The 13,942-nt window shown below is 39.6% G+C and overlaps 1 protein-coding gene across 2 annotated transcripts in view; it reads right to left on the reverse strand.

The window, feature by feature from the left end:
- Ino80 (INO80 complex subunit) overlaps positions 1-13,942 on the reverse strand; it is a 114,609-nt gene that overhangs the window by 78,426 nt on the left and 22,241 nt on the right. For both annotated transcript variants that reach the window (XM_026787741.1, XM_005364272.3), the window contains 8 exons: positions 13,127-13,341; positions 9,238-9,291; positions 7,596-7,799; positions 6,357-6,552; positions 5,328-5,395; positions 3,202-3,411; positions 2,435-2,515; positions 1,408-1,503 (listed from right to left, as the gene is read on the reverse strand). In XM_026787741.1, coding sequence (XP_026643542.1) covers positions 1,408-1,503; positions 2,435-2,515; positions 3,202-3,411; positions 5,328-5,395; positions 6,357-6,552; positions 7,596-7,799; positions 9,238-9,291; positions 13,127-13,341 — 1,124 coding nt within the window. The remainder of the gene's footprint in view (positions 1-1,407; positions 1,504-2,434; positions 2,516-3,201; positions 3,412-5,327; positions 5,396-6,356; positions 6,553-7,595; positions 7,800-9,237; positions 9,292-13,126; positions 13,342-13,942) is intronic.

Raw genomic sequence — 13,942 nt, forward strand, 5'->3', positions numbered from 1 at the left:
AAAAAAAAAAACCAAGAAAAAAAAAAGTGGCACAAATAACTTATATTAGACTGAATTTCTCGCCTATTTAGTATAGAGGTTTATAAGCTTGTTACTTTCCTAAATCACATTTCTAAGAAATGAACATAAGGAAGCTGGGGATAAAGACTCACACTCGCAGGACCTGGGAGGTTAAGGCAAGAAGATCAGGAGTTCAAAGTCATCCACAGCGACACAGCAAGATCAAAGTCAGTCCAGTTACACCAGACCATATCTTAACAAAACCAAAAAAATAAGCCAGGTGTGAAGGTACGCCTATAATCCCAGCAGCTAGGAGCTGGGGCATGCTAACTGCCTACCACAAATTCAAAGCCAGCCTGGACTACATAGCGGGACTTAAAAAGACAGCCTGAAGTACTGAGGGTAGAGTATGACTCTGTCTCTAAAAGACAAAAGAAAACCATTAATAAAACATATAAAACCAATAAATACAGATATAAAGGACTGGGACGGTATTTCAATTCGGAAGGACTGTCTAGCATGTTACTGATTCCAACACTTCATAAACGTAGTATGGTGGCATACACTTATAAAATAATGGATATATAACAAGTTCGAGGACAGTGTGTGACACATAAGACTGTATCAAAACAAACATAAAAGGGCTAAAAAGATGGCTCCTAAGTTTGATTCTCAGCACATAATAAGGCAGTTCATAAGCACCTGTAATTCTAGCTCTAGAAGATCCAACACATTTCTTTGCACATACCCAGAGAGCTATGACAGTTTAAAAATAGAAAATAAAAGAGCCAGGAGCACTGGCATACACCTTTAATGCTAAAATCAGGAGGCAAAGAGGGAAGTACATGTGAGAAAAATGGCTCCATAAGATTGGCCAGGAGACCAGGTATGGCAGCACACACCTTTAATCCCAGCATTACAGAGGCAGGGAGCAGTGGATCTCTGTGAGTTCAAAGTCAACCTGGTCTACACAGAGAGATCCATTACAGCCAAGGCTACATATAGAGACTCTGTTTCAAAAAATGAAAAAGTTGGATTGTAAGCAAGTCTGTAAGGCATTGTCTTGATTGATGTAGGAGGTCCCATCCCACAGGAGTGGTGCCACACCTGGGCAGGTGGTACTGCGTGAAAGGAAGCTGAATAAGTCATGGGGAGCAAGACAGGCAAGTGGAGCAAGCAGCACTTTCTCAATGCCTGTTTCAGCTCCTGCCTTCAGGTTCCTGCCTATTTGAGTTCCTGCTCAGAATTTCTTGAATGAAGGAATACAAGCTGTGAGCTAAAATAAACCCTTTTCTCCCTTTGCTGCTTTAGTCACAGTGTTTATTACAACAACAGAACCAAAAACAATTAGTAAGGCAGCAAAAGAAGAGTCAGAAACCTTATCTTAAAGAACAAGAGCTTCTTTACCTTAAATTTAGGAACAAATCTTGTAAACTCCTGGTGCCAATTATTAAGTGTAGAAGCAGGTGAAATTATTAAGAAAGGTCCCCAAATGTTTTCTCTCTGCAAAAGAAAACTGGGTCAGCCAGCTGTAGGAAAACAGAAGATATTCAAACCCAAACAATCAGTGACATGAGAAATTTATAAACAGGAAACATAGTAACAAGAGAATTCGTGCCTATCTCCCAAGTGTCCACACAAATGTATTCAATAAGAAGCAATGTTAGTTGAGGCCAGCCTGACCTACAGAGTTATTTCCAAGACAGACAGGGTTACACTGGAAAACCCAGTCTTGAGAAACCAAAATAAATACACAAATAAATAAATAAATAAGAAAATGGAAAAGAAGAAGCATTAGTATAGTAAGAGCACAAAGAGATAAAGTACTAAGCAATGACTGTCTTGTGATTTCTAGGCTGTATTTCTTTTTCATAAAACATGTATGACATATGGACTAGCTTTTATTATTTTCTACTATGTTAGCATAATATTACTGTTAGTTAATTAGAAGAGTATTAATCTTTTTCAATGTATGTTATTACACATTTCCCATTTAATTTTTATAAGATTCCTATACGGTATATATAACCTGTGATTCAATAAAGGTAGAAAACGAGGTCTCAGAGATTTAAAGTGAAATCACTTCAAAAGAGGTTAAGTGGGTGCCTATGACATTGCTAGAAAGAGCAGTGTTGAGATGGGAATCCAGTACCAGTTCTTGCAATCTAAGAATAACGTCTTTGCCACTACACTGGTAGCTCTTAAAAGGAAGTGAGAGACAGAATTCTAGTTATACTTGCTCAAACACCATCCTGGCCCCATTGGGAACTAATGTTATTCCATTCTGTCTGTTACAAAAGCCTTCAGGTATAGCAACAAGTTCTGTTATTTTGATATGCTACAAAGCGTAACACTGCTTTTAAGTGGCTCACTGTTGACAGAAAATGAACCTAAATTCAGGAGAGGAAGATTACTGACAATTCCATCTACTCACCTCAGCGAGATGGGCCAAGAGGGCAATGCTCTGTACAGTTTTACCGAGACCCATTTCGTCAGCAAGAATTCCATTAATACCCTGGGAGACACGGAGAGAGAGATAGACTGTCATCACCTGATCGCAGTGCATAGGATTCATTCTATTCAGTGCCAAAAGATCTAACAAAGATGGTGGATCAGATCAATCAAGATTGACTGGAGATACTCAGTACCAAGACTCTGAATCAGTACTGCAATGGTTTCTTTTGCCAACATTACATTTATATGTGTGACTCACGATATGAGAAAAATACTAAGGCCAGGTCTTTACCTAATCTAGCCCACATCAAGCAAATCATGAGGCTTACCAAGACTACCTAAGGCATGCTATATACAGGATACAAACACAATCTCCAAGCCAGAAAAACAGAGAAACCCTTCAGACTATTGCATAAAGTTGAAGTTTTGGGACTGGAGAGATGGCTCAGTGCTTAAGAGCACTTGCTGCTCTTGGAGAGGACTCAACTTCAGTTTCGGTCACCCACATGGCTCACACCCAATTCTAGGGGATTGGATTCCCTCTTTTTACCTTCATAGGCACTGCATGCCTGTGCTGTACTTACATACAATAAAGGTAAATATTTATACACACAAAATATAAACAGGTAAATCTAAACAAACAAAACAAAAAGCCCTAAAGGTGAACTCACTTCATAATTACATTAATCAAAAGAAAACTAAATAGTAAAGTAAAAAGAATAGGTTTGTCATGTTTCTAAAATTTACCTGTTCATAGAGATTGGCTAACCAGTTCATGCCTTTCAGCTGGTAACCTTTCAATTTGCCATTAAAAATAGTGGGTTGTGGAATATCTTCACCAGCCCGGATGGATGGATTTGCAAGGCTGTAACTCTCCCCAAACCCAGAGCCAGACTTGTCTGCTGCCCTGAGGGCAGCTGCCCGACTTTCTTTTGCATCTTCATCAAATGACCTTGTCTGGAAAATAAAAAGTCAAGAAAATGTAAGAATAAAATTTAAACACAAGCTGGAGAAATGGCTGAGGGGTTAAGAGCACTGACGACTCTTCCAGAAAACCCCAGATCAATTCCCAGCACCCACATGCAGCTCACAACTGTCTGTAACTCCAGATCCATGGGACCAGACACCACAGCAAGACACCAATGCACATAAAATAAAAATAATTTTTTAAAAAAATTTCATTAACATATTTTATACTAAATATAGAATAAACTTTCTAATATCTTACTAAGTTAGTATACTAATCTATATTAAGTTACTTGCTAATTCAAAGATTTTGTTAAGTTTGTTGTTTTGTTTTTCGAGACAAGGTTTCTCTGTGTAGCCCTGGCTGTCCTGGAACTTCCTCTGTAGCCCAAGCTAGGCTGGCCTTGAACTCAAAGAGATCCACCTGCCTCTCCCTCCCGAGAGCTAGGACTTGAACTATGCACCAAGATCACCCAACTTTTTTAAAGTTTTGATGTGCGGATTGAGCACATAGGAGAGTATGCTGATGATAAAGTTCAAGATATACTTGAATAAAAAAGTCATGAAATTTATCACTTTATACAACGAACATATCAAATAAAAAATAAAAAGCAAAACATGCTTCAATACAAAGTTTAATTGGGGTAATTGTGTGAGGCGGTATGTATTTATTCTTGTTTGTTTGGTCTTTTAGAGACAGAGTCTCTCCACACAGCACTGGCTGTCCTGGAACTTACCACATAGACCAGGCTGGCTTCAAACTCAGAGATCCTTACACCTCTGCCTCGGAGTTATAGAATTCAAGATGTGCACTACCACACCCAGCACTTTTGTCTATTCTTAACCCCAGCAAAGTAACCAAAAGGCTCACTGCAGCATACTAAACTGCATTTTCTTTACTTATTTCAACACAAATATAGTTTCTTACTAATTCTATTAAAGATCACTAGGTCCTAAAGGGCTGGAGAGATGACTCAGAGAGGACTGGCTGTTTTGCAGAGGAGCTGGGTTCAGTTCCCAGAACCCACATGGAGGCTTACAACCATCCTTACTCCAGTTCCAGTAGACCTGCTACTCTCTTCTGGCCTCTGTGGACACTGGGCATGCGCGCACACACACACGCACGCACACACACACACACAACACACATACATATACATGCAAGCAAAACAGTCATACACATAAAATAAGAACAAATCTTTTTTAAAAAAGACTAGATCAAGAATAATAAAAGAACAAATTAGTACTTGAGTGAAAGAAACCAGTGACTTGGTTTTCTCAACCAAGACTCATGATAGTCTTTTTCATTAAACAACCCAAGATTACTTAAGAGGAGACAAAACAACAAAACAGTTTGTAGCTTAACTGTAACCCTTTCAACTTTAATAATAAAAATTCTATACAACTAAATATTTGTTATTCTGCCACCCCAAGTATTAGTACTATTCTGAAGCAGAGATGGGACTGAGGGACAGCTCAGTGGTTAACAGCACTGGCTGTTCTTCAGAGGACCTAGTTCAATTATCAGTACCCATATGGTAACCATCTGTTTTTGAAGGAAAGAAAGACTTTACCCTACATGTGATCAGAGTCACACAGAAACACACACACACACACCAGGCCCAGGCATGAGTGCTAACCAATTTGTTTAACTGAAAACAATGAACTAAAGAATAAAATAAGGAAGGAAGAACATGAAAAAGAAAAACTGTGGGGCATTGCCTGGGCCTTTTCATTCTTTCCTTTTTTTCTGAGACAGGGTTTCACTCTGTATTCTTGCTTGGTGTGGAACTGATGTTATACAACAAGCTAGCCTCAAACTCATAAAGATCAACTTGACTCTACCTCCTGAGTGCTGGGATCACAAGGTTACCATGCCCAGTCTGCCTTCTCACTAAAAGACTTACTCGAGCTTGGTGAATATGATAAGCATTTTCAGCATTCTTCAGGGCCTGGGCTTTGAAATGGTTACTGTCTGAAAAGAGAAAACATGTAGATTACCACACTTTATCTCCCTCAAAGACACAATTTATGCCATACATAAGTGGATCCCCAGTTCTTCATTATATTATCCCAAGGCTAACAGAGGACTAAGAGGGAGAAAGGCTAAAGTCTTTTCCAGAGATAAGAACCTTGAAGCAAGTCAGGCTTAGTGGGGAACACCTTCAATCCCAGCACTCAGGAGGCAGAGGCAAGCAGATCTCTGTAGTTTCCAGGCCAGCCTGGTCTACATAGTGAGTTCAAGGATAGCCAAAGCTATATAGTGAGTCCCTGTCTCGAAAAAGCTAGAACAAAACAAACAATCAAAAGAATCTAGAAGTATAAAGTAGTTGTGGATGTTCCTGGTCTCCAACAAGAAAAGCCCATACATAAAACCCACCTGCAAGTTAAGATAGAACATCTCTCAAGCCTAGTGTTTTCTTTTATAAATTGACACCAATCGCTAGGACAAGCAAAAATCATGCAGATTCAAATGAAACAGTTTAAGCAGTTGAATCTATCTGTACACGTGCTAACACTCCAGGTACTTTGAGATACTTCCCTTCTCCCACATTTCTAGTCAACATGATCCTGTGAAAATCCTTTTACTATGGAACTGAAGATGATCTCAAACTTCTGATCTTCCTGCCTAACTCTCCAAAGTGCTGAAATCCCATGATTGCACTGCCATGCCTGGTTTATGTGGTGCCGGGTACTGAACCCAGGGATTCATGACAGCTAGACAACATTCTACCTCTCCAAGCCTCTATTGAAAACTCGTAAGTTATTTTATAGGATTCCTTTGCAAAAACACACATATGTCCTCCTAAATAAATTTCCCCTTTCTGATCAGTATTATCTATGAATCAGAACAAAACTTTTAAGAATTGCAACATGCAACCTTGATATGAAAAATGCAGGCTATCTGCTTCCCTACCTCATGACTCAGGACTCACCATAATCTTCCTGGGTGATGTTAACCATTACTCCACCACCAATGTCAATTTGTCTCTGGGTAGAACTATCTTCCAGTTTCCTTAGAATTTCTTCCTGGATTCCATCATGACCCATATCACGTTTTCGACTCATGAAATGAGCATACAACTCTGTCTGAGTGATTAGGAAGTTGAGTTTTCGCTGCTGCCTCTTGGCCTAAAGTGTGTGTCGGGGGGAATAGTAAAACATTTAATTATATGTAGTCAATAGAATTTATCAAGTGTTTATAAAAGTATGCATATAATTATTTTAAAAGGTTTTTACTTTTTAAAATAGGAAAATATCGCTGATGAAAAATACATAAGCACACAAAAATATAAATATGAAGAAGAGGAGAGAGAAAAAGGGAGGGAGTAAAAAATGAAAAGCATGAGCAAGGATTCAGAAAAGGCTCCAAAGCTCCACTCTGAGAAAGACTAGGAGCCACACCTGAAAAAACATCATCCAATCCTCTGATTCTCATGTTTTCTGGACCCTAACTTTTCTTCTATTCACTCCAACTGCTTTATCAATGACAGTACAATTCCCCATTTCCTATTTATTCCTATATATACAAAATCTAAACTAGTTGAGAGATATCACATTTAGAAATAGTAGTGGCTAAAGTTTAAAATGGTAGCTGGAAAAATGGATGGGTCTCAGAAAATTAGATTGGTCACTTTTCACTGTTTCTATGAATGCATTCTATAACTCCAGTTCCAGGGGATCTAAAGCCCTTTTCTGGCCTCAGCATGCAAATGTGTGGTGTGCAGATCCATGAAGGCAAAACACCTACTAACACAAAATAAAAAATTTTTTTAAGAAATCAAAATAAGCTAGGAGATGGTAGTGCATGCCTTTAATCCCAGCACTTGGGAGGCAGAGGCAGGGGATCTCTGAGTTCAAGACGAACCAGGTCTGTAGTGTGAGTTCCAGGACAACCAGGGATACAAAAAGAAACCCTGTCTTGAAAAACCAAAGTGATGACTGATGATGATGATGATAATGATGAAGAAATTAAACCAAACAAATGAAAAACAGAGAAAAGGGCCAGACATTCAGAAGTCAGAGGCAAGTCTATTTGTGAGAGTTTGAGGACGGTGTGGTTTACATTAACAGTTCCAAGAATGTTAGAGCACTGTCTCAAAGGTACAAAGCAACACAGACAATTCTTAGTGCTTTGGTAGTAAGAAGGATTTTAGAATTTGCTTTTGCCTAACCTCCCGCATTTCCTCATCCAACTTCCGTTGCTCCAAAGCTTCCTTCTCTGCTCGCTTGCGGTGCTCTTTCTCCACCTTCTCATACTTCTTCCAGTAAAGAAGCATCTCCTTGGTTAGGCGGCGAGCACGGGGCAAAGTCTCCTTACAGTTCTTCTGTGCTTGCAAGGCAGCTCGACGCACCTCCTTCATGCACTGGTGGGCGAGCTGCAAACAGTATCGTTATTATAACAGGGACCTAATTCCAGCAACAGTTCGGCCTGGATTTTAAGCTAATGCTCCCCATATTTTTTAATATCTACAGTCCCGCTAAAGAGATAATGCCCCTGAACTAATCATTATTAATTATTTGTAGTCAGCAGAATTTATCAAATATTTTATATAAGCCTGTGTCTAATTCTTTTAAAATGTTTTTACTTTTAAAAAGGTAAACATTGCTAATGAACAACACATAAACATAAAAATTATAAATGCAAAAGAAGGAAAAAAGAGAAGGAAGGGAGTGAAAAATTAAGAGAAAAGACTATTCAAGCATAACTAAGGTCCAGACCCCTGAGGTTAAATCTCCTAATTAAGAAACCTATTCATATCTACCACTTTAAATGAAACAAAATATACTTACTAATGTGGAACACTATAATTTGGACATGAAATGGCCCTTGATGTATTTATTGGTTGGAGACCCTCATAAGAGTGGATCTGCTAATTAATGTTCCCATGTGAAAGGTGGAGAGAAATTACAAGACAGCACATGAATTGGGGAAGAAGCAGCTACTGAGCTGGCTACCGAGGCAGCATTCAGGGGTGGGGTAAGCATAGGGTATGGCTCTTCGTTGTGTCCTGTCTGTAAATTGTCCATGTACCTATAAATAACTCCAATCAAACTAAATGGTCAACTTGGTGCTCAAACATATTTCTTCACATAATCCCCAGGAAAAGAAATACAACAATGGCAAGGACCTGAATTTTACTGAGAAGTTACAAAGTGTTATTACCACAGTAATAATAATAATAGCCATCACTGCTTTTTTTTTCATATGGTATATCTTACGTTGAGGCACTAATGCATCCTTTATTCATGAACACCCTATGAAAGCAGTCAGGGTTGCCATATCTCTATTTATAGATGAGGGCTAAGAGCCTAGTACGGAGAAGTCAAGACTAAAAACGTTACTTTTTCTGATTCTTCCATTAAACTGTTATTTTTCTCTCAGAGTTTTTTCGCTACATTATTGTGTATGTGATGGGTGTGTATTGGTGCACATGTGTGGCCTTCCCAGGACAACTGTGGGCAGTCAGCTCTTTCCTTCCACCAATGGTCCAGGGACTGAGCTCAGGCTGTCAGGCTTGGCAGCAAGTACTTTTACCCACCGAGCCATCTCTCAGCCCCCATCATTGCTTAAATAGAAAGACAGATCTTAAAGATTCTATGATCTGCCCAAGAACCAGAGACTGATTTAACACAAAAAGTTCAGAGAATCAGAAATATGACCAAGAGCAATTTTACTTATTAAACAGAATGAGACTACCTAGAAATTCTCTTATTTGCTACCTGATTCCTGATCAATAGATAACACACAGTAAGAATAAGAATAGGCCCAAAGGAGAACACATGCTAGGCAAAATAGAAAACAGAAAATGTTACCTTTCGGCTATTGGTGAGAAACAGGTTTCGAGCTGAAGACTTCTGCTTGTTGGCCTAGAACATTTGAAAGTAATACTTAAGATTCATTTCTAATAAGACTGTATGTAGCCTTTATTTAATTCCTGAAGGAATGAAAAATAAGATATGAAGTACATACAAGACAAATTACTTCCAAAAGTCATCCACAGACACTGGCTAACATGAAACTACTAAAATTGCAGGAAGAAGCTACTGTTGCAGCTGCCTTGCCGTTAGTTTGTATATACATGGCATATGCATGTGTATGAATGAGCACATGTCTGCACATGTACGTAGAAACCAGCAGTAGATGGTGGGTGCTTTCCTCTATCACCCTGCTATGTATTTTTTGAGACAGGGTCTCTCAGTGAACCTGGAACTCACAGATTCAGCTAGACTGTCAACAAGCTACCTGTCTCAGTCACCCATATGTTAGGATTATAGGCATATGCCATGATGCTTGCTTTTGACACGGGACTGTATCTCAGGTTCTTACACTACTGCAGCAAGCATTTACCCACTGAGCCATTTCTCTTGCCCTTGATAAAATTTGTATACTTTATAAGGATTTATAAGGAATGGACTAGGGGACTGTAATAAATGCAAACCTCAACTCTACCCTGATTCACACACGTTGCTTTCCAGAGCCAATTTGTAAAGCTGAGGTGGTAGGAAATTGAGATAGAAGAATCATTATAAAGAACATACTATCTCTACCTCCAACAATAGAAAACTTCTTCCACTATTACTCATATTTTTGCCATCACCCAAGCCTCATATTCAATAAAAAAAATTACAAGGCAAAGCTAATAAGCAGCCCACAACTCCAGCTCCAAGTCTTCCTCTCACACTGAACAACAATGCTTCACAAGGTATCGGGGTACCTGCCTTTAATCTCATCTCATTTCATTTAGGAAGTAAATGAATCAATACTGTGACTTCAAGGTCACCCTGGTAACAGCAAATTCCAGCCAGCAAGGACTGTATAGTAAAACCATGTCTCAAAAAAAGTAAAGTCAACCTGACTTTCAATCATGCCCATTTAATTAAGGAAAAGAAGAGGCAGCTCTCTGCCTACTGCATCTTCCCCCAAGATGAATAAGGGGTTTGAATGCCTGAAAGAAAGCCAAATTTGGGGGTTTTTTTGGGGGGGAAGGGGGTTGAGACAGGATTTCTTTATGTAGCCCTGGCTCTTCTAGAACTCATTTTATAGACTAGACTGACCTCCAACTCAGAGATCAACCTGCCTCTGCCCGCGAAGTGCTAGGATTAAAGGCATGCACCACTGCACAGGCAGAAAGCCAATATTGAAGTAGTTCCACTTCATAAACTTTTTCAGTCTTTTATCAGTAAATTCCTCTTACTAACTCATGTTGCATTTTTTTCTTCAAAGCCAACAATCTCAATTACTCCTACTGAAAATTAATTTATCATCAGAAGGGCATCATCTGAAACTTCCTCAAACACTAAAGCATATTTTCCCTTAACTTTCCTATCAAGAACAGCACACACAAATATCTCTCAAGAAACATAGGAACTGCTACATGAAAAAACAGTTAATTTAGCTGGGTAGTGGTGGCCCACCTCTTTAATGCCAGTACTTGAAAGACAGAGGCAGGGAGATCTCTGAGTTCCAGGCCAGCCAGCCTGGTCTACAAATCAAGTTCCAAGACAGACAGGGTTACACAAAGAAACTCTGTTTTGAAAAACCAAAATAAGCAAATGAGTAGTAACAGTAAGTAGTTAAGACAAATTCAAAACTATTATTACCGGCAGTGGACAGAAATGTGTGTGTAACCTGAAATGTTACATGGCTACTGTGACAGTCTCGCAAATGCATAACCCAAATCTACCCGTGCACAAACACCAGCCCAGGCCTATCCTCTTCAAAAACAACAATGTCACAAAAGACAAAGGTTCAAAAACTCAGATGAAAGATTTAACAACTAAATATAACATGTAGTCCCCAAATTGGATCCTGACTTGAATCAGGAGAAAACTGATGAAATGTTACAATGGACTACAAAGCAGAATTGTCAGCCTGCCTGGCAGAGATCCTGTGTTATGACTGCACTGTGCTATACAGACGGAATCTTTTTCTAGAAAAAACTAAACCAACTAGGAAGGGAAGTCAAGAAAACAAGAAGCCAGGTGGTGGCGCACATCTTTGACCACAGCACTTAGGAGGCAGAGGCAGGCAGATTTCTGAGTTCAAGGCCAGCCTGATCTACAAACCAAGTTCCAGGACCACACAGAGAAATGCTGTCACAAAAACAAAACAAAACAAAACAAAAAACCAACCAAACAACAACAAAAACCCAACAAACAAAAAGAAGCTTTGGCATATAGTTCAGTGACAGAGCAGTTATACTTAGCTAATATAAGACCCTAAGTTTTAATTCCCAGAACCAAAACAAAAACATTAGTGATATTTATTTGAATGCTTAGGGAAGGCTCTTCCTGTCAGCTTTTTTATGCAATCATAATCACTTTTACTTCTGCAGTTAGCTATGTGAGTCTATGAATTCATACAAAAATCTCTAATCCTAGTCAGCTTTCACAGTTTTCTCTTTTCCTTATTTATAATGTCACTCCCTGACAGTGAGAAAGCAGCTCTCATCTGTAATATGGTTTCTTCGACTACTGAAGGGTAGTATACACATGGAATTTTAAAATTGTTAATTTGCTCACTATCCACATGACATTGTCAACTCCACTCTTTGGTTAATGTTTTTAAAACTATATCTACATTTGTGTCTGTGCATGTACACACATATGATGGAGGAAGGTCATTGGTTAATTAATAAAGAAACTGCTTGGCCCTGATGGGTTAGAACATAGGTGGGTGGAGTAAACAGAACAGAATGCTGGGAGGAAGAGGAAGTGAGCTAAGACGCCATGCTCCCCTCTCCCAGACAGACGCGATGAAGCTCCGACCCAGGATGGACGTAGGCTAGAATCTTCCTCCCGATAAGCGCACCTTGGGGTGCTACACACATTATTAGAAATGGGCTAGTCCAGGTGCAAGAGTTAGCCGAGAAGGGGCTAGATATAATGGGCCAAGCAGTGTTTAAAAGAATACAATTTGTCTGTTGTTATTTCGGGGCATAAGCTAGCCAAGCAGCCGGGAGCCGGGCTGTGGGAAGAGGCCCGCAGCTCATACAACACACATACCAAGGTGCACATGTGGAGGTCAGAGGACAATGTGCAGGAATCGGCCTCTTCTACTATTCCAGATATCAAGCTGAGGTTGACAGACTTGGTGGTGAGAGCCTTACTCACTGAGCCACTCATCAGCTCTGTACACTTCTTTCTGTCTTTAGCGTTACATAATGCATGTTTTCTTTTACTACATATTCCTTGAGTATAAAATCATGGAAACACACGCTTAGCCTCCACCCCTAGATATGTGTGTGTGTTATTTATGACACGGTAAAGACATCTGTTTGAGTTGTTCCTGTTACATTTGACCCTCTTCCTCTCATCACTAATATTCACCCACATATTGGTCAGTGGGGTTTTTTTAAACTTTTTGACAATTTATTTGTTTTTATTTCATGTACATTGTATTTTGCTAGCAAGTATGTCTGTAAAGGATGTTTGATTCCTTGGAACTGGACCTACAGACAGTAGTGAGCTGCCATGCTGGGAACACAGGTCCTCTGGAAGAGTAGCCAGTTCCTTTAACTACTGAGTCATCTCTCCAGCCCCCATATTTGTCAGTTTTATTTACTTTGTTTACTTTTGGGGGTTATAAGAAGTATCACAAACATCACTAAAATGTCCAAAAGTTGGTCCTATACCAAAAAAAACTACCCCCCTGCCCCTGCTACCTCGCTCCCATCCCTCCCTTTCACTTTCACTCACTTACCTTTGGTAGTTCCTTCTTCACAATGCTGAGCCATACTTTCCTGCGACGAGCGTTAAGCTGCTCAATGGATAAGTGTTTCTTCTTGGTGCCAGGCGGAGGTGCATCATGAGAAAACTTAGCAAAGACTTTGGTCTGGTGATGGTGATGGCGTGGGGATTCTTCAGAGGAAAGCTCTTCATCTCTTCGTCTTTTTTTCTTTACTTTTTTCAACTTGGCTGTAAAGTAAAGAAATGCTTACAAGGCTGCACTTCTCTCCTCCCACAGCACAGAATCAAGAACACTGTCGTCACTCTAAACACCTCAGGAGTTCTCTTCATTCTACCAGAGGCTGGCATGTTTCTTCCTTTTGTCAAGTCAATAAATACTCCAAGAGGAAGATCCCACTAATCAAAAAGAACACTGGACATTGCTTCTGTTCACATGAAAAATAGACTAAAACTCAGAAGCCAAATGACTACTGCACTCCGCACTGTGGGGGGTTTATAAAGCATCACTGGCCACAAGTGACAGTCACACATTTGGTTGAAATGCAAGACAACTGAAGAAAATAGCAGGAAAAAAATGCATCAATGGCTCAAATAATTTATATTGGGAGAGTAGAGGATAAGAAATGGAGGGTGGTAAAAAGAGGAGAAGACTAAAAATATGTTCTTTGAGCAGAATTCCTATCTTCAGAGAAACAAATCTGCCTTACAGATACTTTCAAACTCTCTTCCTATGTCCTTCCTGCTGTCCAACTGCACGTCCGTAGGAAAAGACATTTCCCGACAAACATGCAAATGCTACAGAAGCCCAGCAGAAGCCGGGCGATGGTGG

Source organism: Microtus ochrogaster (genome assembly GCF_000317375.1).
Source record: "Microtus ochrogaster isolate Prairie Vole_2 chromosome 14 unlocalized genomic scaffold, MicOch1.0 chr14_random_1, whole genome shotgun sequence".
Taxonomy (NCBI): domain Eukaryota; kingdom Metazoa; phylum Chordata; class Mammalia; order Rodentia; family Cricetidae; genus Microtus; species Microtus ochrogaster.